The 22,126-nt window shown below is 39.0% G+C and overlaps 2 protein-coding genes across 3 annotated transcripts in view; both read right to left on the reverse strand.

The window, feature by feature from the left end:
- Positions 1–16,469, reverse strand: part of spegb (striated muscle enriched protein kinase b) — a 35,225-nt gene extending 18,756 nt beyond the window's left edge. For both annotated transcript variants that reach the window (XM_087178447.1, XM_023423106.1), the window contains exons 1-11: positions 15,339–16,469; positions 6,235–6,321; positions 5,466–5,532; positions 3,763–5,318; positions 3,456–3,599; positions 3,178–3,360; positions 2,402–2,568; positions 2,022–2,110; positions 851–1,026; positions 410–670; positions 149–307 (exon numbers count right to left, since the gene is read on the reverse strand). In XM_087178447.1, the coding sequence (XP_087034573.1) occupies positions 149–307; positions 410–670; positions 851–1,026; positions 2,022–2,110; positions 2,402–2,568; positions 3,178–3,360; positions 3,456–3,599; positions 3,763–5,318; positions 5,466–5,532; positions 6,235–6,321; positions 15,339–15,756 (3,307 nt within the window). In that variant the 5' untranslated portion in view covers positions 15,757–16,469. The remainder of the gene's footprint in view (positions 1–148; positions 308–409; positions 671–850; positions 1,027–2,021; positions 2,111–2,401; positions 2,569–3,177; positions 3,361–3,455; positions 3,600–3,762; positions 5,319–5,465; positions 5,533–6,234; positions 6,322–15,338) is intronic.
- A 2,692-nt stretch (positions 16,470–19,161) lies between these two features.
- cxcr1 (chemokine (C-X-C motif) receptor 1) lies at positions 19,162–21,751 on the reverse strand. The gene is made up of 2 exons (XM_023423190.2): positions 21,496–21,751; positions 19,162–21,126 (listed from the first exon to the last, which is right to left on the reverse strand). The coding sequence occupies exons 1-2, from the start codon at positions 21,500–21,502 to the stop codon at positions 20,051–20,053; spliced, it is 1,083 nt and encodes a 360-aa protein (XP_023278958.1). The 5' UTR covers positions 21,503–21,751; the 3' UTR covers positions 19,162–20,050.
- Positions 21,752–22,126: the final 375 nt, after the last annotated feature.

Consider the following 22,126-nt stretch of genomic DNA (forward strand, 5'->3'; position numbering starts at 1 on the left):
GAGGTAAAAAAAACAAAACAGTTTGGTAATTTCACAAAGGCATAGATGTTATTTTTCTTGTTTGTAAAATTTTTGTGAAACTCTAAACTCTAGGTGATTTATCTGAAAGGGGGACTGTTTTCACACATCTAATAAAGTACCACCCTACCGAAGTGACTCCATGTGACCTTAGGAGATGGTGTCCCACTGACTTTGCAGTCGAATCGAGCGTTACGCCCTTCAATCACTTCCAGCACATCCAACTTGCGAGTGAAGAGCGGTTCAGTGGAGGGGATGACTTTGAGTTTGCCACATGAGGTCACTTCCTCTGAAGAGTTCAAATTAAATTACAGTCACAGAAGAAAACAGTGAATAAAGTCCTTTATAATTGCACATCTCACATTTTGTCATATTTATTCTTGAGAGCTACCTTTGGCTGTGCTGAGCTTGCACATGTATGTCCCACTGTCATCCTCATGTACTGAGTTGAGCAGCAGTCGACACTTTCTCCCATCAAAGTGCATCTTACAGTTGAGCAATGCCGGCTGGATCAGTTTCCCATCTGCGAGCCAGTCCACATCGGTGTCTTTCGGTCCAATGACGTGACACTCAAACAAAACCGTCTCCCCAGCCTTGGCTGTGATGTCCTTGACCGGGCGGATGACAGCTAGTCCTGGCTCAACTGGTGGAGCTGGGTGTAAATAAAGGACATTTTCTGAAGAGTGTTGTTAGGCGATACCTGAACGGTGGTGTTGTGAACTAGCTACAGGTCACATTGAAACTTGGAGTTACGGTTGTCTAACAAGTTAACTTGTGTCAGGTCAAAGTCAAACTGAGCAAACAGACAAGCCGATTCTTAAAAACAACATACCTTTTACCTCCATCTTTCCTTCGCACTGCTTTGTTCCGTATTCATTAATGATCTTACAGGTGTAAATGCCAGAGTCTGACCTCACTGCCGACTTGATCGTCATTTCAAAAGTGCCATCTTCTGTCTCACGTACAATATGACGTGGGCCTGTTTTTACTGTGACTCTGTCCCTCAGCCTACAAAGGAGCAGAACGAAGGGAACAATTGTTGCTATGTTTTGAAACAAGACACAAATCACTCATACACCACTCAGAGCTTTTCAAAATGAATTTATGTAATGAGGGATGACCAAGCACATACACTCTTTCAACTGAAAGCTCTCTCTTCTGGCTGGTATGGAGGGGGTGGGGGAGGTGGGGTAGATTGTCCAGGGCTGCCAATGTTATGTTTAGCACTTTCTTTTCTGCTTTTGTCTCTTGAGACTCATGACTAACTCCAATAACAGAACCTGCCGGAGTGATTCAGCCTATTCTTGTCTCCCGCATTAAAGGATAAGACTTGCAGTAGTCTATATTTTTCTTGCTGTCAAACTTATTGTCAAACAAATCCCATGAAAACACAAAAACAACATGATGGCTCATCTCTCGGTGCTTTCCATATTCCCTATTAAGGCTATCGCTTTTTACTGCTCAGAGGTATTCCAATAGTTTCTCAATAGCAACGTGTGCCACAGCAATAAGCTACTGTATATCAGGGTTTGGCCTTCCTGTGGGATTCGTTGACAGTAAGAATATAGAATATCAGTCAGCCTCATCATGTGAAGCTGTCCTCACTCTCTGCAGTAAAACACCACTGGCTGGTGGAACATAAGAGGAAGTGCAGACTTCTTTCTCTCTTTTGAACGGCTTCAGCACTGCATGCAAATTCCAGATTGTTGTCTAAGAGCTCATTAGTTCAGCCAGACATTTGTGTTTCTGGGCACTGAGCAGCTCCATGGTAAAAAGGGAAAGCATGTTATTCTTCCCTTTTCCCTATTAAGACCGTTTGTGTCAGCCTGGGGATTGTTAGGCTCAGTAAACATTAAGTTTCCACCTCCCTTAACAGATGCATTAAAGCAGCATGCACAAGAACAAACAGTGGAGTCGAGTAAGCTTGCTCATGGATTGTGATTTTAGGAAAGTCTTTTCCATGTCCCTCACAAGCAATGAGTTGATGAAGTGAGAGGACCTACCAATAGAGCATGGGTTTGGGTTGTCCACTTATTCGGACAGACATGGTGACTTCCTGTCCTTCAATGACAGCTTGATCACTCATTGTTACCTGTTTGAAATGTAATGCAAGTTAGAGGTTGAGAGATGTATTTTTACCTGTAAGTTTTATTTTACAGATGTGCTGATGGGATGACCACGCAACAGATAACATGTTCATACAGGAAAATTAATATCGATCAATCAAGGACATCCTGTACATAGCACATTTTCATGCAGCATTTTGCAACCGACCAGTCAAAGATGCAGTTGAGTAAGTGTCAAGGCTAAAAAGACTAATGTCATACTACAAGTCGGAAAGGAAATTTGGTGGCTTTATCTATTGAGCTCTGTAGAGTCTCACCAGGAATGCAGGGGGTTTCCTGAATCGTGTGTCAATAGTTCGCCTTGGCTCTGGCCCTCCAAAATCCATGCCCTCCTCCAGGGGACTGAGATACTCCTCATCAGATGTAATAGGGCTGCTGATATCCATGGGCACACCCAGGTTTCCTTTAGGCTCCTGTACAGGCTCTATAAAAGCAGCAAGATTACACTATATTTTAACTTCCAGTTCGATACAGTGCTTTTTATGAGTAAGTCCTATGTGAACATTTTACTTTGTATCTGTAAACCTTATATTTTGTTACTGAGAGCACGGGACAATGAGAACATGGGAGTTCAAGAAGTTCATGTGTTAAAAAAAAAAGAAGCAACCCCTTAAAAAATCATTAGCATCTGAGATGTCAAAATGTGATATCCAAACAATAGTGGATTCACAGTGAGTGGAGCCACTGAGCCTCAGTGGGCAATTTATAGGTTCAGTTTTGCCTCTGAGTTGCTATGGTAACTATAAGTGAGGTTGTTCAGCTGGAATATATGGCACACACATTTTGTTCAGAGAGATAGCAACAAGGGAGCTGGAGAGAAACCAGCTGAAACACAATGCTATTGTGGAAATAAACCAGAAGATGTTTGTGGTTTTTTTTAAAGATGATTATTATGTTGGCTTGTTTTTGAATATATAGGGTATTCTTTCATTAATCTATGGGACACTAATAAGAGTTATGCTGCATATTTGACAGACTACAATAACAATTTTCAGTATAGCTGACTTAATCCAAGTTAAATGGGCTGACTTACCTGCTTTAACAATAAGGGTGGCACTGCTGGAGGCTTTTCCCATCTGATTAACAGCAGTTACACAGTATTTTCCACCATCATTTATTTTAGCTGATTTGATGAGCATACTGTGTCGTTCACCCTCCACTTTGACTGTGTAATTTGCAAAGCCGATGACGTTAGTGTTTTCTTTTGTCCAGGTAACTTGAACAGAGAAGAAAAAAAAGACAAATAAATCCACTTGCATATCAATTACATAAGATGTTCCTGTTTTTAAAATACAAAGTGCAATATGTTACCTTCAGGAATGGGGGTTCCAGCGATGATGCACTTTAGTAGCACATCTGCACCAGCAGATACAACAGTGTCCTGGAGGGGAAACTCAAATACAGGGGCCTCCATTGGGTCTTCTCCAGCCGACACATAAGAATCATCTGAAGAATCTGCAAAGTTTAACAAAAGACAAGCCTGAAGTATTTTTTTCCTGTGAACCCCACCTAGTAAGGAAAGATGTCCAATATTTGATTGATTAAACATGAAAAACAAGCAGACTAGAGCTTCACACTACTACAGCAAGCTTAATGAGAGAAACACAACAAATCTAACCTAACTCTGGAGACATGGGTCGAGGGCGACGGTTTTTTCCTTTGGTCTTCTGCTGTTGTCCCTCTTTGGTACTAGTCGGAATTGGCTGAGGGTCACTTGTTTTCTGAGGAACATCTACTTCCATTTTTTCATCTTCAATAATAATGGTAGGGACTTTTATCTTAGATGTTGGTTTGGAGAGCTCCATTTCCATTTTCTCCTCCACTGGAGTGACTGGTGACATCCTTGGGGGTTTAGGAGGATGTTGAGGAGGAAGATCTTGTACAATGACTGCCCTTTTTTTTACCAGTGGACTTTCAGGTCTGTTTTCAATTTTTCTTAATACTACTTCTATTGGTGTCTTTCTCCCTGAAGTTTCATCCTTTTGTGATGTTTGCACAAGAGATTCTTGGATGTGCGGGGATTCCTGCATTCGAGATACTCTTTGTACAAGTGGACTTGGTGGCCTTCGTTCAACCTTGCGTAACGTCATCTCAGCAATATTCCCGCTTGGCGACTCTTCCCTTTGTTGATGATATAATGCTGGTGATGATGATCTCTGAATGATTTCTGTAACAGGACTGACTCTACTTAATTCTCTCACTGATCGTTGTCCTGGTAGGTCAGATAACTGCATTGACTCTGGTGTGCCTGCAACCTCTCCAAATCTACTGACTGTTACAGTTGTTGTACCAGCGCTTGCTGTCTTTTGGGGATGGGATTTATGCTGTTCTGGCTGTGTTTGCTGTTGTTGCTGCATTGGTTGCTGCCTTGAATCCTTTTCTCTCTGTTCCTTTGACCACTGGGTACGTTCCCTTTCCTGAAGCTTTTGGAGGACTTGGGGAGGAATAGGTTCAATTTTCCTGAAAGGCTGGCGCTGCTTGCCCTTCAGGGTTAGCTGTTCAGTTGAAAACGATTTCTTCATATGAGGTTTTCCAACAAGTTTCTTAATGCGTTGGAGCTCCTCGGTGAACTTGTTCTCAATGTCCTGAACTTTTTGAGAGTAGCGAGGTTTCTCCTCCAGTGAAGCAGCTCGTTGTCTAAACATAGATCTCCGCTCAGCAGCATCCTCTTTCAGAGCCTCCCTAAGATCTTCCCTTGAACTTTCTCTAGAGATGCCCAACCGGCTTCCTCCATCATCTGAATCAACAGATCCAGCAAGATTGAACCCTGCCCAGGATCTTCCCGAGATGGAACCTTCTGAAATATCAAGGCTTCGTCTCCGCTCTTCTAAGCCACGGACCTTCTCAAAAACCTTTGAGCTTGCCCTGGTAAGCTTTGGAGATGGTCTGAGAGTAAATTCTTTGCGGGAGTACTCACTCAGTGGAGTCTGTGGGCGGGAGTCCTGGGTGTTACTTTGGGAGACAGATTTTGGTTGCTTAACCTTTTCTTCAAACTCCCCAGGCACTGTGTCTTGGTATTCAGTTGGCACAACAATTTTCTTTCGAAAGCTGAGAGGTGTCGTTGAACCAGAGCGACTTGGCATTGGAGAGGTGGAGGGGCATTTGATGAGTCTTGGGGATGGGGGTGGGAGGACTTGTGGCGGAAAATCTCTTGAAAAATCCTCTGACTGACTCCTGAAATTTGAAGCAAAATCTGTTGGAGTCAGTAGGTTGTTACTAATTCTGCTGGGTATTGTATTTTAGTAGAGAATTTGAGTCCAATAATACAATGAGCACACTGAGGTCTTTTTTAAAAAGAAAATCTGCATGTTTCTTTCTTGCCTGGTTGTGTTTGAGTGATCCTCATGTCCTTGTGTTCTACTATCATCTTCTGCACATTTGTCCATCACTGCATCTCATGTAAAGTGGAGACAGGACAAATTGTACATGTAAGGAATCAGGTATTTGCAGGGCAAATCAATATTTTAATATAAACAATGGATCAAATGACTTGACTCTTGTAGTGACAAACCCACAGAGAATGTATTATCCAACTCTGCAGTTCCCGCCAGCTCTACAGTGAATTTTAGCATCTCTCAGCCTGTTGTTTTGGTTTTCCTGCCTGCAAACTCTGCTCTCATCAATATTGTGTCCAGCCAAAGCAGGCAGCGGTTTTCACCAAAAAAGCTTTAACTGACTGCACACTACTTACCCATTAACAAAAAGACAGACAAATCTAGTGACTATATGCCAAACAAGGAGCAATTAGCAGCTGAAGAGCCAGGTATTTCCAAATTAGGTCTAAAAGCTTAGCAAATGTTAAGCTTACATTCACCACGTACACACAAATACCACTCCAAATAAATGCTAACATTGGTCCGTAAAGTCTTACATCTACAGCTCATTCCTCTGGACCTAAGCGGCTAAAAGATTAATCATGAAGTAAACGCTTCCTTTGACACATTTCATAAACATAATTTGTCTATAAAGGTCTCAATACTGCAGTGAAATGAGGAAATAAGCAAAACAGAAATAATATATCCACCTATAATAAATCTAAAATTGTCTACAGGAAAAACTGGAAACTGCAAATTGTAAACATGGTGGATACCTGTATGCACAGCCTGGTCCTCAACATCCCCAACATCTTCTTTGGTCTCAAATTGGTCTCCGCCTTCATCCTCTGTTGTTTCGGAATCTGAAAAAATAAACAAATATGTATATTTTTTTAAAACTAAAAAAAGGTTTTCACTGAATTAGAATTAGGTTTTAACTGGAGCAATGTTTCAAGAACACTATTGTTTAGTAAAAATAGTACAAATAAAATGAATGCTTGGAATAAAAGTGCAAAAACAATCAGTGACACTGGTCACATCAGACACCAGTGGAAAACAATGTTTCCATAGTGGCAGCTCCATACTATAGGAACCAATGGACTACTTTATCCTATTCTGCTGACTGTTTGGTGGAAGGCAAATGAAGATTCCCAGTGCATGTTGAAGGTGGTACAACTGCAGGCAGCAGTGAGACAGTGAATTCTGGTGTTGGTAATTTATTTACAACAGAATCCCAGTTGTGAACTTTCATCGACTAAACGTTTATTTTTTCTTCTTTTTCTGTCTGTACTATTATATTTGACTTGAGAAGTTGTCACCCTCAGGGTCTCATTAGCACAACTAAGCTAATGTACTAAATTAGCTGCAGTTGAATTGTTGCTGAGTCTTTATAATTCATAATTATCTGATCATCATCAGCAAAATAAATACAGAAGTTTCATTATTTTCAGAAAAAATCAACTTCTTGTTCTTTTGATCCTTTTTAAACCTAAAAATTTGTTCCAGCTGTATATCAAAGATGTGATTGTTTTTCTCAGACTGCGTGAAAATTCAGTCACTGGTAGAACTCAAAATAGAAAGCACTATTGAGTCACTGGCATCCCAGCAGCTCTCATGAGGTGTTTGCTTCACAGTAGGTGGAATTACAGAGGCTATCTGTTGTTCCCTTGCAGTAAAAGAACACAATAGTACAATGTGGCAATGCTGATATTAATTCAGTGTCAAAACAAAATCTACCACATGTTTAACAGCAGACACTAAAGTTTCAAACTGCTAAAAAAACAAAAACAACAACTTGTGAACTCTAAATGGTTTACATAATGCATACTGTATGTGTCAAGCTCATGATGTTACTCATGGCTATAAAATCTACATTCATAACAAGTTGCATTGCACACTTCATGAAATATTTATAGCATATAACTCCATTGCAGATTTCAAACAAAAACTCTTTTAGATGTTTGCAGTGCAATCCCCTTCCCACAATACCACATAATCATCCAATAAAGCAGTTAGAAATGCAGATGTTTTATTTATGAGCATGTCCTAAATGCCACTATGAGTCTAAGATAGTTTTACATAATGTTTATAAAATGTACAACCGTTTCCCCAGAGCATTCATAAGCATTAGCAGATGTAGACCAAATCTCAAATAAAATGACTATTAAAAACATGTCTATTGATTAAACTGCTGATATTGTAGCCATGTGACAGGCTGGTAATCTGGGTAACCAAGTGTTTAAAGTAACCGGTAAGAGTCCTGTTAACCATGATAAACCCCTGCCTGTCTTTAATCTTTCTTGATTTAGAAGATAATACATTCTAAAAAGAGCCTGGTATTATGAAGGCAAGTATAGCTTTGTGGGAAAACTGACTAAAGAGGAAAGGCAATATGGAAAAAGGAGACAAAGAATGAAAACACACAAAAGCATTGAGACAAAACATGGAATGAAAAATGGAAAGTGTTTTCTTTTGCTATATATTTATCATAATTATTAAAAATAAGAGTTTTTTGCTACACCCAATTGATCAAAAGCTTTCAAGACAAAAAGTAAGATATATATGGTAGCTGCATTACCCTTGCAAGGTTGGTCATTATAATATTGCAAAGGCTAGTATTTGGGTGGTACTGTACATGCTACATGAAAGTGTTAAAAAAAACACCTTGAGTAGTAAGCCAGGTTTGGAAGAAGCCGCAAATAAGACAAATAAGACATCACACACACCTTAATTAGTTTGGCTTTTCAGGGGTGTGATGGCAGTGGTGCATTATAGGTGATTGCATGGAGTATTGCTGTAAATATCCCACTATATTCCCAGGAAAGAGTCACTCTGCAGTCTCTGAGAAAACCACAAACCTCAAGTTGCAGCTTCCAAAGTGCGATTTAGTGATTTTGTTGAGTGCATCCTCAGTGTCTTTAGTTTTGCCCTGTTTGTTATTGTGACATTTTTGAAGAGGGGACAATAACAGGTTTTGTCGTTCAGTTATCCTTTTGAGCAGTTCAATCCTGCTCATTTAAGATTCACACTCGTATAAGGGTTAGAAAATGTCTAGAGTACCATAAATAACTTCAAAAAAAAGTATTATGTGACATTAAGGGAGCAAATAACTGTGGTAAGAGAAATTTTTCCCCCTTCCATGTGCAACATTAGTCTGAGAAACATCAGTGTTTCAACCTTTTAGTGCAACTCTGAAAGTCTTCTTTTAAGTTAGTTCAAAGCTACAGCGTGGCGGTTCCTCGAGCCTCGTGATTTCTAATCAAAGTCCTAATTCTACTTTCCATTGGCCACAGCCACTATATTCCACAACAACACTGGTCTAATCTAGTTTCCCTTTCTCACAAAGGTTCTACAGAGCAGCTTCATCTCCTTTAATCATCTTCATTGCATCTGACACTGTCTGCTGAGAAAACATTGTGTGGCCAGTTGTTGAGTAGTAGCGTTAACAAAACGCTTCTGTCAACATTCAAAAGGAAATATCTCACAGTCTTGTCAGCTCCACATACAATGAAAATGTAAGATTTATGATTGACAAAGATGAATTGAAATTGCACTTGCCTGATTTTTTCTTTGGTCTGGATTTTTTTCATGGCCACTGTTGGTATATCCTCGACAAACACCTTTTGTCTTGGCTTACATTCGGCAGCAGGGTATTCCCCATGATAGACTGGGGGTTCCGAGCCATTACTATAAGCCTAAATCAGAAAATGTCCTATAAAGACACCAGCAAGTAACATCTGACTTGGATGTAAAAGATTCAACTTGTTATATACTGGAAGTCTGCTAACATGCAGGTAAAGCTTCTCAATCAAATGCAAAGAAAAAATGGAAGGAAGGCACTTTGGTCCATTATATAACAAGTTGCACCTCAGAGTCTCAGCATTTCTTCTGAGAGAATCCGTTTCTGAAAAGCACAAAGCAGAGACCTCCATCCGCAGGTGGAAATGTCTGTTGAATGCATATCATCCACTCTGAGGGAGCCCCCCCTGTCCACACAATAGCCAGCGACAGTGTAAGCATCTTCCCCCGCTGCGTTCCACCCCACATGCAGTGCACAACGATAGGCAGAAAAACCAGTGGGAGTGATCCAGCCCTCTTGAGATCAGTGTTCTACGGCATTGGTTGACATTTTTCATTTTTCCCTTCCTCCCCATGTGTCCGTGTCTATATTCTTCAACTGGTGTAATGAGCCGATGTTGTGTTGCCGGCAGAGAAGGGGAGAATCGTTGCAACAGCTAAAGGGACCTCCTCACTCCTCTGCATTGCTGGAACACTGTTCGCTCTCACAGCAAATGTGTTACTGGCTGCTTACACTGACTACACAAAGCCATCCTCTGCCCAAGGGGATATGAGACATTTAATTCCTGTACTACACTCATAAAACATAATACAGCTATTGGATTCTATTGTACATGACAATTTCAGTTGCTGCTATTGTTTGATATATTTTGTGTAATAATTCTTGGTTATCCTGTAAATGTTATACATGATACGTTTTGAATGATTCAGTATCTAAGACTTCCTGTCCCTGAGGGAAAGGGAAACGCATTTCTGCTTACACCACCAAGAATAATTCAGCACAAGGAAACAGCTACACTTAATAATGGCATTTCACTTCTGATAGCATCACACTGTGCTCAGGACAAAATATTACAGCGAGCATACAGACAGTCTGCTCACACATGCAAGTAAATTCATATTTTTAATAAAACCCAGGCACTAAATCTTATTTCACAATGTTATACTCGAAGATACTCCAATAATAATTCATATACAATTCCCAACTGTTGCACATTGTGCAGTAAGTATACAGTAATTATCATTTTCATAATTGCAGATACCTACGGGCTTAATTACATGCTTAGATGATTATGTAATCTCAGAGTGGCTTTTGGTTTCCTTGGCTGCTGCTCTTCATGTGGGCCTCTTCTGTTTTTTGGGGGGGTTTTTTTTGTTGTTTTAGTATATGAGTGCAACGTTAATTTAACAGAGAGGAAGTCTGTCATGCTTCTTAGTCTTGTGACAAACTAATGTGATGTTCTTGTGTTAGCGATATGCTTTGTCACAGGCTATGTACCGGAATTATAATTAATGCTAGAATGATTGTGTTTTTACTGTAACTGTAACCGAGTAATGTGTTTTAGACTGAAGTGATATTTTTCAACATGTTATCACCAGCACATACGACATACGCAGAGACTGCCACTACGTCCAGCTTTTCTTCTTGTTTTCTGGTTATGATCCCATATCCAATATTAAAATGACTCACCGATACTAAAACGCTAAATATGGCACCTTTAATGCTGTGTTAACATTTCTATTTCTTCTTTTCTTTCGCCAAAAATCAAGAAATCATCATTTTTAGAGAGATTACTGCCCAACTCTGCAGTCCCTGCCGGCTCTATGAAACATTGTAGCTTCTTTTAGCTCATTGGTTTCAGTTTTACAGCCAGCAAATTCCTTTCCTCTGACGTGCCATAACAACTTCAAAGGGCAGTAAAGTGTTAGTGCTACGTGTTTATCAGTTTGATGTGGTCTCACAAACGGCCAAAAAGATTAAGAAATTCACTTCTTCTTTAAGGCAACACAATCAATTAGCACTTTTGCTTTTCTTTACTGTAAAGTAAAGGCAAAAAAAGTTTATTTCTTAAAGAAAAAGTTTATTTCTTTTTATGCAATGTTAACGTGGCTCATTTCAAATGTTTCTAATTTGTTATTGTTTTTAAATGCAATTTTAGTGTTGTCTTCATTTTTTATTTCTAATGTATTGCCATGCCTCTGTAAAGTACTTTGAATTACCTTGCCTATTGTGTATCCACAATCTGCTTTTTGGTTTGTAGCTGAAGATTAGTAGCATTATTTTGTAAAATAAAACACTATATTTAAAAAAATATGGATTTTGTGTCACTGACTCAGCTTTATGAGGTAAAAAGTAGATTGTAAAATTGTTTTCACTGCAGTTTGATCTGCATCAATTACACTGTGACTGCAGAGTGCTGATGTGAGCAATGTGACTAAGTGTTAACATCAATTCCCACAAAATAAGGGCAAATAGTTCAAACTAAATGTCATATTTATCATTCCACACTGTACAAAATGGCTACTGATCTCTAAGAGGCTTAAGACCTGGGCTAGATTATAGCACTGAAACCACATTTACCCATCTCTATGTCTTTCACTATGAAGCAACATGGTGATGTAGGGGATTTCCACAGTGTAACTGCAGCTCCACCTGTTCAGTCACGTTCATGGTTCAAGAGGAAGACAACACTGAGGAAACTATCCAAGCACACTGGACAGGGGCCACGGTCACACTCAGTGGTGACATCTTAAGTTCTCAATAACAGATCTCTCTGGATAGTTTAAACAGGCATTGCAGCTTTCTATATAAAACCACTATAAGTTAATGAGATGTTATTAATCATCCAGACAATCACACAACTCTGTAGTTCCCCTCAGCACTGTTCAGCTTTTTAGCTTAGTGGCTGTGTATTGGCTGGATGTGTAAAAATAAACCATATGAACGGAAAATTTGATTAGTGTTCTGTTTACAACTTCAAACACATTCTAATCAACTAATCAATACTTAAATCAACAATGGGTCAAATTGCTATGTGTAATGATCAAGGTGTCACTTATAGTGACAAACGCACAGAGAATTATCACCCTACTCTGCTGCTTTCAGCACCATGGAGAACTCTACTGTCTTTCAGCTTGTTTTGGATTTACAACTGTGACTTTGCTGTTCCCGCTTGCTCTCACTGCTCTCATCAGCGTAATTTTTAACTCCAGTAGGTAGCTGTTTTCAGTGAAAGAGCTCTGATAAACCCACTGTACGTTCCTTGCCTTGCAACATATGGTTATTAACTAACTGGATAATACAGAGGACTATAAGGAGTATTTTTTGCCCCCAAGTAGCAATCCAGGTTTTAGGGTTTAGGTTTCTTTAACATTCATTTATCTATTATGTTCCATTTTTTTATCCATTTATCCTTTAATTTGTCAAATAAATGAATGACTGATTGAATAATAAATATGCCCTTACACATTAAAGTTACTTCAACAGGTGAAATGTAAAGTGGAAATCTAGTCAAAATACCTATAAAGGTGGAACTGCACAATCCAATGCAAAACCTCAAAAGATGATAGAGAAACAGTACGAATCACAGAGGATGCATGACATGGCACCATGTGGCAGACATCTTTATGTTCTTGGGTATTAAATAGATGTTGGAGACTCAAAATTGGCATATTCCCTGATCAGTAGAGGGAATAAAACAGTCATACAGCGCCAGGCTAAAATTAGCAGTGATGTCTTCCTGTGTAACAGGAGAGACGCTGGCCTGCTAACATCACAAAAATCTAAGGCCTGGCACATTCCACTGTATAAATAACTAGGGAGAGTTGGTGGACAAGGGGGGCGGGACAGAGAGACATTTTCAAAGCGGGAGAGAGAGAGAGAAAGGGTTCAGGCAGTATCATTGAGTGATGGGACAGCTGTAGACTACGCACACGGCAAAGCAGCAGAGAGCTGAATCAAACTGAAGGTTAAATGGAGAGTCAAAGGAAAACTTTTAAAAGAGGAAAAAATTTTAAAACGCCGGTTGAAGATTTTTGAAGAGTGTTGATAGGATTGTGACTAATACTGAGGGGCTACCACTGTTGCTGATATGCAGTATCTACACCACTTATGTGGCATTAAATCACATTATCTATCTAGTCTGACATCATTTTGATTATACCACAACACAAAATGTCCAGTAGCTTAGGACTAGTACAATGCTGAATGACTATAAATGCTAGTAATGTTCTTGTTTTGATGAAAATCTTAAAAATGACAGATTGATTTTACTTAAAACAGACCCATGTGAACTACTTGACTGTGGTGTGTCTGCTTATATGAAATTACTTCTTTATTGTAATGTCTACAGTTATTTGTGCTCGTGAAATTGCTGGTAGTACACTGTATCTCAAGGATGTGGTGAGAGACCACTTCTGTTATGTACTGTATTTCCAAATATAATGGCTCCCCTAATTAGATGCAGCAACACGTTATTAAGGTGTTGACACAGGACTGAAAGCAACGCACAATATATAAATATCGGTGTGTGTAAGTGTGTGTGTTTGTGTGTGTGTGTGTGTGTGTGTATATGTATATATATATATATATAAATATATATATATATATACACAAGGCTCTGAGAGTGTATTTAAGTCAGAGTCCTCAATGTCCAGCCAAGGATTCTATGTGTGTGTGTGTGTGTGTGCGTGCGTGTATACATATATATATATATATATATGGACATATTATACAGTGTGGTTTCTTGCTTCCCACACCAAAATGAATCCGCGTCATCACATTGTCCCTTCTGCAGACCTCACCATTCTTTCAGTGCCCAATTTTTGTCCTAGCCTTGCAATGAGCATCTTGTCATAGCTTAAAACCAGCAGGCATTGTTATGTCGATGCCAAGTCGTATTTTATAAAGGATCCGAGAATCAGCTATCATTTCCGAGAACTTCACTTCTGTTCAACTGATTGAACTGTATTCACTCAGCAGGAAAAGACAGATCTAAATTGAAGAAAGAGTTTCCACTATACACTCACGCTGAGCACTGCAGAACAATGACAAAGTGCCTGAGCTGATATATGAAGGGCATATTTGTAGAGCTGGTAATGTCATTTTTCAAAGGAGCTGAGGTGGTCAAAGCAATCAGGTGAGCTGAATTTAGATCAGCACTGGAGCTGGAGGTTTTGTTGATCAGAATGCAGGTCTTTGAAACAGAGAAGAGCTGTACTGGCCTTCGGAGCATCCTTGGCTAGACATTGAGGAATCTGACTTAAATACACTCTCAGAGGCTTGATTTGGCTGGGTCTGTCAAGAATGATTCATTTTCAATGGCTTTGCATGCATGGTGGAAATCTAATTAACTTTCTCTCCAGATGCTAATCTCTAACAGCTAACAGATAGTAAAAAATGCAACCTCTTATTAATATAAAAAACATTTTGATTATAACAGACTTCCAGACTTTCTTAAAATGCATTGCAGAAATAACATACTGTTATGGCAGATTATAATATACTTGTAGACAAAAACAACATGTAGAACAACACGTAGAGCAAACCAGAGTCTTTGAGCTAGAGTTCTATATCTAAATACACTGCATTTGTGTACTGTATATGTATAAATATATATCAAGGCCCTGTGTAGTTACTTTATGAATTTAGTTTCCTCTATTTTATCCCTACTGAGAGTAGCATCACATCAATAAAATCTAATCATTCAATTATTTCAATCATGACTTGTAGCCATGTTTTTTTTTTTAATGCTTGGGGAACAAAAGTTCAAAAGACAATAAACATTAGCCCTAAATGAACATTGAAATATGATTATGAATGTTTTAACATCCAAACAGTACCTACAGCAGATACAGTAGTTCATGTCCTAATGGAGATATTAGTCAGGATTATCATGTTATATAGCAGCAACAGGAAATAGAAATTTGACAGGTCCTACATTACGGGTTCAAGTTCTTGCCACTAATGGGGACAGGGCCTTTTGGATGACTATGGCATGCTGGGTGATTTTCATGGAAATTACATTAAATTATTTTCTAACTAAAACTGAATGATTACAGTGATCTCAAGCAATCATGTTATGATTATTTGTAGGGTGAGAAAATGATCATCAGTTATCAGGGTCTCTAGGATAAACTATAGGCTTTGTAGTTCTTCCAAACAATTAAAAGCAACTTTCAAAAATAGGTTAGGTTACTAAATACCAAATAAATAGACCCCACATGGAATGCTGCAATCTTGAAAGAGCTAAATCCTGTTCATTAAAGAGTCTAGTCAAAATGCAAGTAAAACTGATATTACCTTCACCCAGATCCAAGACAGCAAGTACAGCGCTGCTTCGAGCCTCTCCCAGGTGATTATTGGCAATGCAGGTGTAGAGGCCAGCATCACTTGGTTTGCAATCCCTAATCCAGAGCCCTCCATACTCCTGGTTCTCCATGTTGAGGAGGTCCTCATTGTGGTACCAGTACAGGGACGGCTGGGGGTCTCCAGCCACAGTCACCTTGAGACGGATGTCACAGCCTGTCCCTACGGCAGCGTTCCTCATTTTGCGTATAAAAACAGGGGGAGTTGGGTTTGGATGACCAGTTCCTCGAGGTTCTGAAACAACTTGCTCTGGGCTGGCTTTGGACCGTTTCGGGGGGATGATGGGGCTTGGGGGCGCCGCTGCTTCATCTGCCCCTTTTATCAGGGTCATCTGCACCTCTGCTTTTCTCATGGTTGAACTGATTTGGTAGAGCCTCCAATGGATTCTGTAACTCTCTAACTAAATTGTATAACACTGACTGGGCCCTCGTGTAATATTCTAAACCAAAATTCAGTCAGGGCATTAGTGTCTATGAGCAGTCTTTAATATAGGCTACATTACAGTTAGCATGGATCTCACATTTCTATAATATAAGATAGTCTATAAATTTCTTTTACCAGGAAAAGCAGATTAAAATATTCAGAAGCATATCTGCCATGGATAAATTCTTCTCAAATTCCTGGTTGCTGACTTCAGTTGTTGTCAAAAGAAGAAAAAGAAATAGTTGATTACCAGGTAATTAAGCAGATAGAGATAGCTGCCTCTCTCCTGCCCAGAGGTATTTTTAGGGCAAGACCCACTAGATCATGTTGCATTAACAGCTCCCTTGACTTGTCTCTTGAAAGTGACGGCCCAGCTTTTTCAACTCCTTTTCCTGGTGTTCTCTAGCTTTTCAGCCTTTTGTAACCATCTCCCAGTAGTGCGTTACTTCTCTGCAGAACAAGGTGTGTGCGAGTCTTCTGTGAATTTCCTTTTATTCCTAGCGGCCTTCAGGTTTGTTCTCGCTTGGCTTCTGATTGAATGCAAGCATCAAGTCCTGTCCAGAAAGTTGCACAGTGCCCCCCCCTTCTTGTCCCATGAGCTAAGCCACCCCACTCATGATCTCCCCCCCTACCTCTGCCAGTCAGTCCGAAGGGGGAAATGACAGTCACAGCCCAGCAAGCCTTACAATGACAGCTGCATGGCGATCTGTCTGCCCACTCACTGCTAAGCTCCCGCCCCCTTGTCATTTTTAGCCAACCTGAGGTCAGTAGAACATGTGAGATGGTGCAACACTTGGCACAGAGGAGGAGTTTGTCAGTATGGGACAGATATTTAATTTGTAGGTCAAATGTAGAGAACAAAGTTGGCCACCCAGTTGTGTGGAGGTGGTCAAATGTCATAAAAAAGAAAATATTATCTCTGAATTAATACTGTATGATAAGAACACTGAAAATATTTGAAGTGTTTCCGATGTTTTTTCTGGGCTGATTCCAATTATTAGTAATCAAAGAGAATCAATATACCTACATAAAACTACTGCTACAAAGTCTACGAACAACCACCATGATGTCCAGGTGTTTCTATTATTTTTGTCCTCCCTATTTATATCAATAAACGTAAGCTAAATAACAAAAACATCTCTCTTTATAATGCAATACAGCTGAGCAGCACCACACACTACCGAACATTATAACCTTCATGAAGGAGAATTTATTGCTGGACTGGTGTATTAGACTGCATTAGTTTTAGATAAGTCTTCCTAATAAACCGGGACTGATTGTATATTGGAATTTATGGGTTGTTTTCAGTTCTGTTCTCACCTCAGAATGGCATATATTTATTGATTTATCAATGCATATATAGCTACATATATACATATATATATATATATATATATATATATATATCTCCTAAATATGTTCTATTATAGTTTTATCTTTCATTACTAGTATCACCTTATAACATGTTTTATCCCTCCTCTCCCCTCTTCTGAAAATGTAACGTAGCAACATTTAGTCAGAGTACATTTTACAAAAGTAATTTTACTTCTATTTGTGCAAAATTTCTTTTAAATAGCAGTAGTGAGAGGTCGTTGGCGTGCTAAGGTTAGCCAATGCCTCATTTGCAGTTGCTGGAGTTACTGTTACTGGTTGCGTTTTTCGCTGCTCTAACTCAACCCAGTTAACTACATACGTGTTGTATATTTAAACTTACAGTGATTCTGCTGAAGGAATTATACCTCTCTCCTTCTTTTAGAATCTTTCTCGCTAATTCCACAGTTGGTTTCAGGCTATTGAGATCTGCTAGTTACTTTATCTTAGCAGTTAGCAATTGCTTATCTCTCTCCCTTTCAGACTCTCTCTTGCTCAGTGTGTTGTCCATAAGTCTGTGATGTTATTGAAACTTCAGCATAGAGGATTGTGAGCTTCTTCTACTTTTGCGATATCAGCTGCCTTACCTTTGATACAGCTCCACGCCTGGCGTACACATGAGCCTTCAGCGTTGATAGGCTATTACTCGTGACGTATAACCAATCAGATGCCCAGATGCTGTGGGCGGGACATTGCCAGAGCTACAGACTGGGGCGGCTACGTCACAGCCATTGCGCATCAAGCAAACGGCTGCAGGCTAACTGTTTTCGACAAATCACCGCTGTGCTAATATTCAGTAAAACATCACTCCCTCTTATGTGATATTGCTTTTATACAACAGTTCTACGAGCGCCATGTTAGTTAACAGTAATAAGCAAACATATTTTGATCTGTTTGTTTATTTCATCATTTATTTGGCTACGCCGACACAAATAGTTCCGCAACTGGATTGGTACTTGACTGTTGCTAAGCGACATATTTTCCTGACGTGCACAGTTCACACTAGCTTGCTACTTTGTCTTCAGTACACGTTACCTCAGGTGTGCACTGAAGTATCCACGCGTCTTTTACTTCATCCTTTTCTGACGACCAGACATCATTTAATTCAAATTTTATTTCTGGAAATATTTTCATCTTTGCCAAGTTTGTTAAAATCTAAGATAGATAATGGCCGTTAATGTAACTCTAATAAACGGTAATAGAACACCTGTAAAGCAGTGATAGACATGTAAGTCTCAGTGTTGTTATACTCATCAACACTCATGGAATGCTCGTCCAATCAAATTATTCGGTCGGAAACTAACTTGTATAAATTCAACTGATCAGTTGATTCAACTGTATGGTTTGCTCGAGGGATGTAGGTTTTGGTGCCGTTGATCTGAATTGCGTTATATGGATCATGTATATTATTTTTTCCATCCATCATATGTCAGTTGAGATAAGCTTAATAACAGTTAACACCTGTTCGTAGTTGTTGTAGTAGTAGCAGTATTAAATATGATATGATAATTACATTACCTAATGTCAACAGTTTGTCTGTTTTTTCTACAAGAAAAATTGCTCCAATGAAGTCTATGCATTATCCAGAACCACTGGGACACTTAGTTCTTGTTAGTTCTGATTTGGCTTTGTGAGATGTATTGAACCTGAATCTATAGTGGAAAGACTAATGTAGTAATAAAATTAAAATATTTATCTTCTTCGTCTTTTGTTTTACAAGCAATGCTGCTGCACTTCTCAGAATTCATTCTGTAATCAAGCCACATTTTAAAGGGATTTTTTTTTTTGGAAAGTCCAGTTATTGCTGCAGTGTTGCAGTCATCACAACTTCTACTATTTCCAAACAAGATCCTGTGGCTTTAAACATAAAAAACACTATTTGCCGGATTAGTTCCAGGTACATAGCTTCTGTAAGTTGTTAACATTAAATTTAAGATGTTAATCATTGACATAGAGAAGTGCACAGGTTTATATTAAACTTTATTGATGATTTAGAATATACAGAAAATTAAAATGATTTGGCATGTGAACAGCAACCTGCTGTCTTCAGCTTATACAGAAAACTCAGTCTAAAAACATTTCAATACATGACTATAAAAAAATGTTTATCAAGTTATACAGTATTATACAAGGTAGTTTTATGTTTCTGCTCTAGTTGTATAGTTCAACCTATACTGGAAGTGAAATGCTGTTTCAAAGGACAGAGACAGTGGTTTGAAAATTTGTATCACAAAAAATGGTCTTGATGATTATTATAAGGAAAATGACTTCAGCAAGATATTTCACCATCTAACACTGAATTGTGAATTGTCTGAGCGCAATATCCAGTTCTAGCTTTTACTGGAGTTTCTGCTGCTTCTCAAGTTGTTCGTCAACAACAATTTTGTCTCTGTGTTGTGACATAGAATTATTGTGTTGAAATATTGTCAAACGTGAAATTGAAACTTGTCAAACATGTTTTACGCAGTTTCCTCAAGCTATACATGACTTAGGACACACAGAAGAGTGAAATAGTTAACCAAAAAAAATTCAAAGTGTTTACAGCTTAACTTAACTTAAGCAACGTGGTAAAAACACTGGATTGCCAAAACCAAAATCAAGTTAAATAACATGAAAAAAATAAAGTATGAAAACATTTACAAATTTTAATAAAATGTTCAAGGCTCCTGAAGGCAAATTTTGTAACTTTTAAAAAACCTGATTTAGTTTTTAAAAAGTCCATCCCAATTTAAGCCCAATATAAACTGCAGTAAAAAAACAGATCATTATCCAAATGAGCACTTGAGATCCTGCAGTAAATACACAGATGTAATCAATTTATCTGAATAGTTTAAAGAGTCCCTTTGGTGTTCTTACATGAATGTGGATGTGATCTCTGATGACATTGAAGATCTGCTGCTTCTTGACACTGATGCTCTCTCTAGGACACCTATCTTCCTCATTATCTGCACCAGCCTCCTCCTGAACTTCTCTCCCACAAAGGCGTACAGCACCGGGTTGACACAACTGTGAAGCAGGCCGAGACTCTGAGTGGCAAACATGGCCTGATCCACCGCCATCCTAGCCGGGCAATTGTAGGGCACAATCTTTGTCCTGAAAAACGAATCAGTCATCACAGCGATGTGGTACGGTGTCCAGCAAAGCAGAAAGGCAACCACGACCACCACAATCACTCTCATGGCTCGTTGCCGCTGAAACCCCCCACGGATGTGAAGGAGGCGTCGGATGGTTACTCCATAACAGGGCAGCATGATGGCCAAGGGGACAACAAAACCCAATGCATGGCGAAGGATTCTGGTGGCCAGGCGCCACTCGTCAGCACTGCTGGGATCATACAGTTCACTACACACTAGGTGACTCAAGTTTTGAGAAGAGTAAGTGGAAGTGAAAAGTCCTGGCAGAGACAAGAAGGCTCCAACAACCCAGACAGCAGCACAGACTCCCCAGCTGACCAGCTGGCGGTTACCCTTGCGGGCATCCATAGCTCGCACAATCACCATGTAACGGTCCATACTGATGCAAGTAAGGAAGAGAATGCTAGAGTAGAAGCTTAGCTCTTGTAGGATGGTGACAATTTTGCACATGGCATCTCCAAACACCCAGCCCTGTGTAATGGAGATGGCCCAGAATGGGAGCGTAATGGCCAGCAGGATGTCGGCAACTGCCAGGTGGAGGAGGTAAAGGTCAGAAGGAGTCAATGACTGTTTGTTAAGGCCAATCACCAGCCCCACCAACAGATTTCCAGGAATCGCCAAGATAAAGATGAGGACATAAAATGCACTGACCGCAACCATCACTGCATCTGGGAGGGAGAAGAAGTCACAGGGCTGCGTTTCGGGGTCTACGATGAAGTCTGTGTAGTTATATGTGAAGTTGAGGTCATCATAAATGGGGCCAAAGTCAAGGGTAAAAGAAGAAGTGTTTGGATCTGAGGACAAAAACCAAGATTAGATGTTAGACATAAAATATACATGAAATGATTATAATTGTAATTGTTACTTTGTAACAGAAATTAAATACAACATATTCTTATGAGAAAAAATCATTCTATATTATTTCTTTATAATGAACCAATAAAACATAACATGTATTAAAATGTATTAAAAGTAATAATCATAGCCTACTGTACTTCAGTCAGGATACTAGTGAATATCCCTTTGCCCAAATGCAAATTAGATATTCCAGTTGGGCATTAAGGGATACAAATATCCAACTGTGTGCTATGAATGTGTGTATTAAATAAATCAATTTATCTAAATTTAAATTAAAAATGTATTCTAAGGATGACAGTACTCACCAGTCATTGTTGTGTCGTCTTTGTAGGAGGCTCTGACTATGTGACTATTTGGTCAGGAGACTAGGAACAAACACTGTGTTTCTCTACACTCCTCCCATCACTGTAACCACAGGTCATTTTCCTGTTTGCCACATATACAGACATTTGTATTTGTTGGAGTTCAAAAAGGAAGAAATGATTAATACATTTGCTCTCATGTATGAAAAACAAATGTATCACAGAATTTCTGTAGATGTGGTAAACAGTAGGTTTGTATATTAAATTATATTTTTATTTTGGAATTATTCACTTTAATTGCATTTATCACACAGTATACTCAGTATTTGTTTTAGGCTACAGCCATATTTTTTGACGGGTGTCTGTTTAATTATTATTTATTTATTATATTTAATTTCCAATCCAATTTTTATTCATGTAGGGAATTCCACCATGTACTAACTTTTTTTCACATCTTACTTGTTCATATTTTAATCCTTATTTTTAACTCCCTTCAATTATTTGTTACGTAAGTCAAGTGTTTGTTTACACATCAGTGCTGAATATTTTCAATAGTCAGTTTGGTTATTCCTGAATCACAATGCTTCCCCCAGAAATAAACCCAAGCCACATTATCTGAATCATCGGTGTCATG

Source organism: Seriola lalandi, unplaced genomic scaffold, assembly GCF_002814215.2.
Source record: "Seriola lalandi dorsalis isolate HSWRI2012SDOR001 ecotype SW California unplaced genomic scaffold, Sedor1 jcf7180002054689, whole genome shotgun sequence".
NCBI classification, from domain to species: Eukaryota; Metazoa; Chordata; class Actinopteri; order Carangiformes; family Carangidae; genus Seriola; species Seriola lalandi.